Source organism: Chenopodium quinoa, unplaced genomic scaffold (genome assembly GCF_001683475.1).
Source record: "Chenopodium quinoa cultivar QQ74 unplaced genomic scaffold, ASM168347v1, whole genome shotgun sequence".
NCBI lineage: Eukaryota > Viridiplantae > Streptophyta > Magnoliopsida > Caryophyllales > Amaranthaceae > Chenopodium > Chenopodium quinoa.
In genome coordinates, this window is record NW_018743122.1 from 1,954,694 (window position 1) to 1,955,915 (window position 1,222).

A 1,222-nucleotide genomic window follows, 5' to 3' on the forward strand; every position below is an offset into this window, starting at 1 on the left:
GTTTCTTTTTGTAGACGGTTTCACACCATCTACATCCATGGAATCCTCCTCCTCCTCTTAAGGGCAAAGCTCAAACCAATGCGAAATGTCAATAACCTCTTCGTCCATAGCATTTGAAAGCTTTTCTTCTTCACTAACTTTCATGGCATCAAACTTCACAAGCACATCATCAAAAATCTCATGAACACTGTTAGTTGAAGAATTAATCACACAAACATTATCAATGGAGCGAAGGGAATTATCATTCATGACTTGTTTCACAAAAGAAAAGGATTCATGCATTGGTTTTAGCTTAAAACTCTCTTTTTCATTACCAACTCTCAAAGTGATATGGCCACCCTTAACATCTATTAGAGCACCCAAAGTGGCTAAGAATGGTCTCCCTAGAATAAAGGAATGTGGCCATCCTCCTCAATTTCTAGCACAATAAAATCTACGGGAATTGTGAAACCACCAATCCTAAGGGGAACATCTTCAACCCTTCCTTTTGGAAACTTAATAGATCTATCGGCCAATTGCAAGTTTATGTTCGTAGGAAGAAGTTCTCCTAGATTAAGCTTCTTGAACACCGAGTAAGTCATAATGCTAACACTAGCACCTAAGTCACACAAAGCATTTTAAACAACTTACTCTTGATCTTGCAAGGAATAGAGAAATTGCCCGAATCTTTCATCTTCTTTGGTAAGTCATTGTGAATCAAAGCAGTACAACACTCACCAAGCTCTACCGAATCTACCTCATTGCACTCTCTCTTACCACTCAAAATATCCTTAAGGAATTTGGAATATCTAGGCATTTGGGTCATAGCTTCGGTAAGAGGGATAAAAAGATGGACCTCCTTCAACATATCAAGAAATATCCCAAATTGTTTATCTAATTTGTTCCTCATAAACTTTTGGGGATATGGAAGGTCGTGTTTTCTCACTTCCTCTTGCACTCTCTCAACACTGGACAAAATATCCTCTTTAGCTTGTCTATGGAAATCTAAAAATTACTACACGCGGTGATCGGGTGTGTTCCTTGAAAAGTAGCCAAAAAACGCAAAATCCCAGGCAAACGGATGCAGAGTGTCTCTCTCTAAAAGCTCTCTCTTTCTCTCTCTAAAAAGTCAAATTTTAGGTGTGAAATGGGGAGAGAGGGAGGGTAAAACCTTCTATTTATAGAAGGATAAAAGAAGGGGCATCCCTGTAAAACCCTAGAAGGTAAATAGTTTTACTATTCA

At 38.5% G+C, this 1,222-nt stretch overlaps 1 protein-coding gene across 1 annotated transcript; it reads right to left on the reverse strand.

The window, feature by feature from the left end:
* Positions 1-383: 383 nt before the first annotated feature.
* On the reverse strand, positions 384-889 carry LOC110732001. The gene is made up of 2 exons (XM_021911920.1): positions 718-889; positions 384-598 (listed from the first exon to the last, which is right to left on the reverse strand). Exons 1-2 carry the CDS (start codon positions 887-889, stop codon positions 384-386), a joined length of 387 nt encoding a protein of 128 aa, XP_021767612.1.
* Positions 890-1,222: the final 333 nt, after the last annotated feature.

Coding starts and splice junctions, on each gene's coding strand:
- LOC110732001 (XM_021911920.1), bottom strand. CDS start 889: ATGAGGAACAAATTAGATAAACAATTTGGGATATTTCTTGATATGTTG. Junction 599..717: donor GGTAGATTCGGTAGAGCTTG/GTGAGTGTTGTA, acceptor TGTGTGACTTAG/GTGCTAGTGTTAGCATTATG.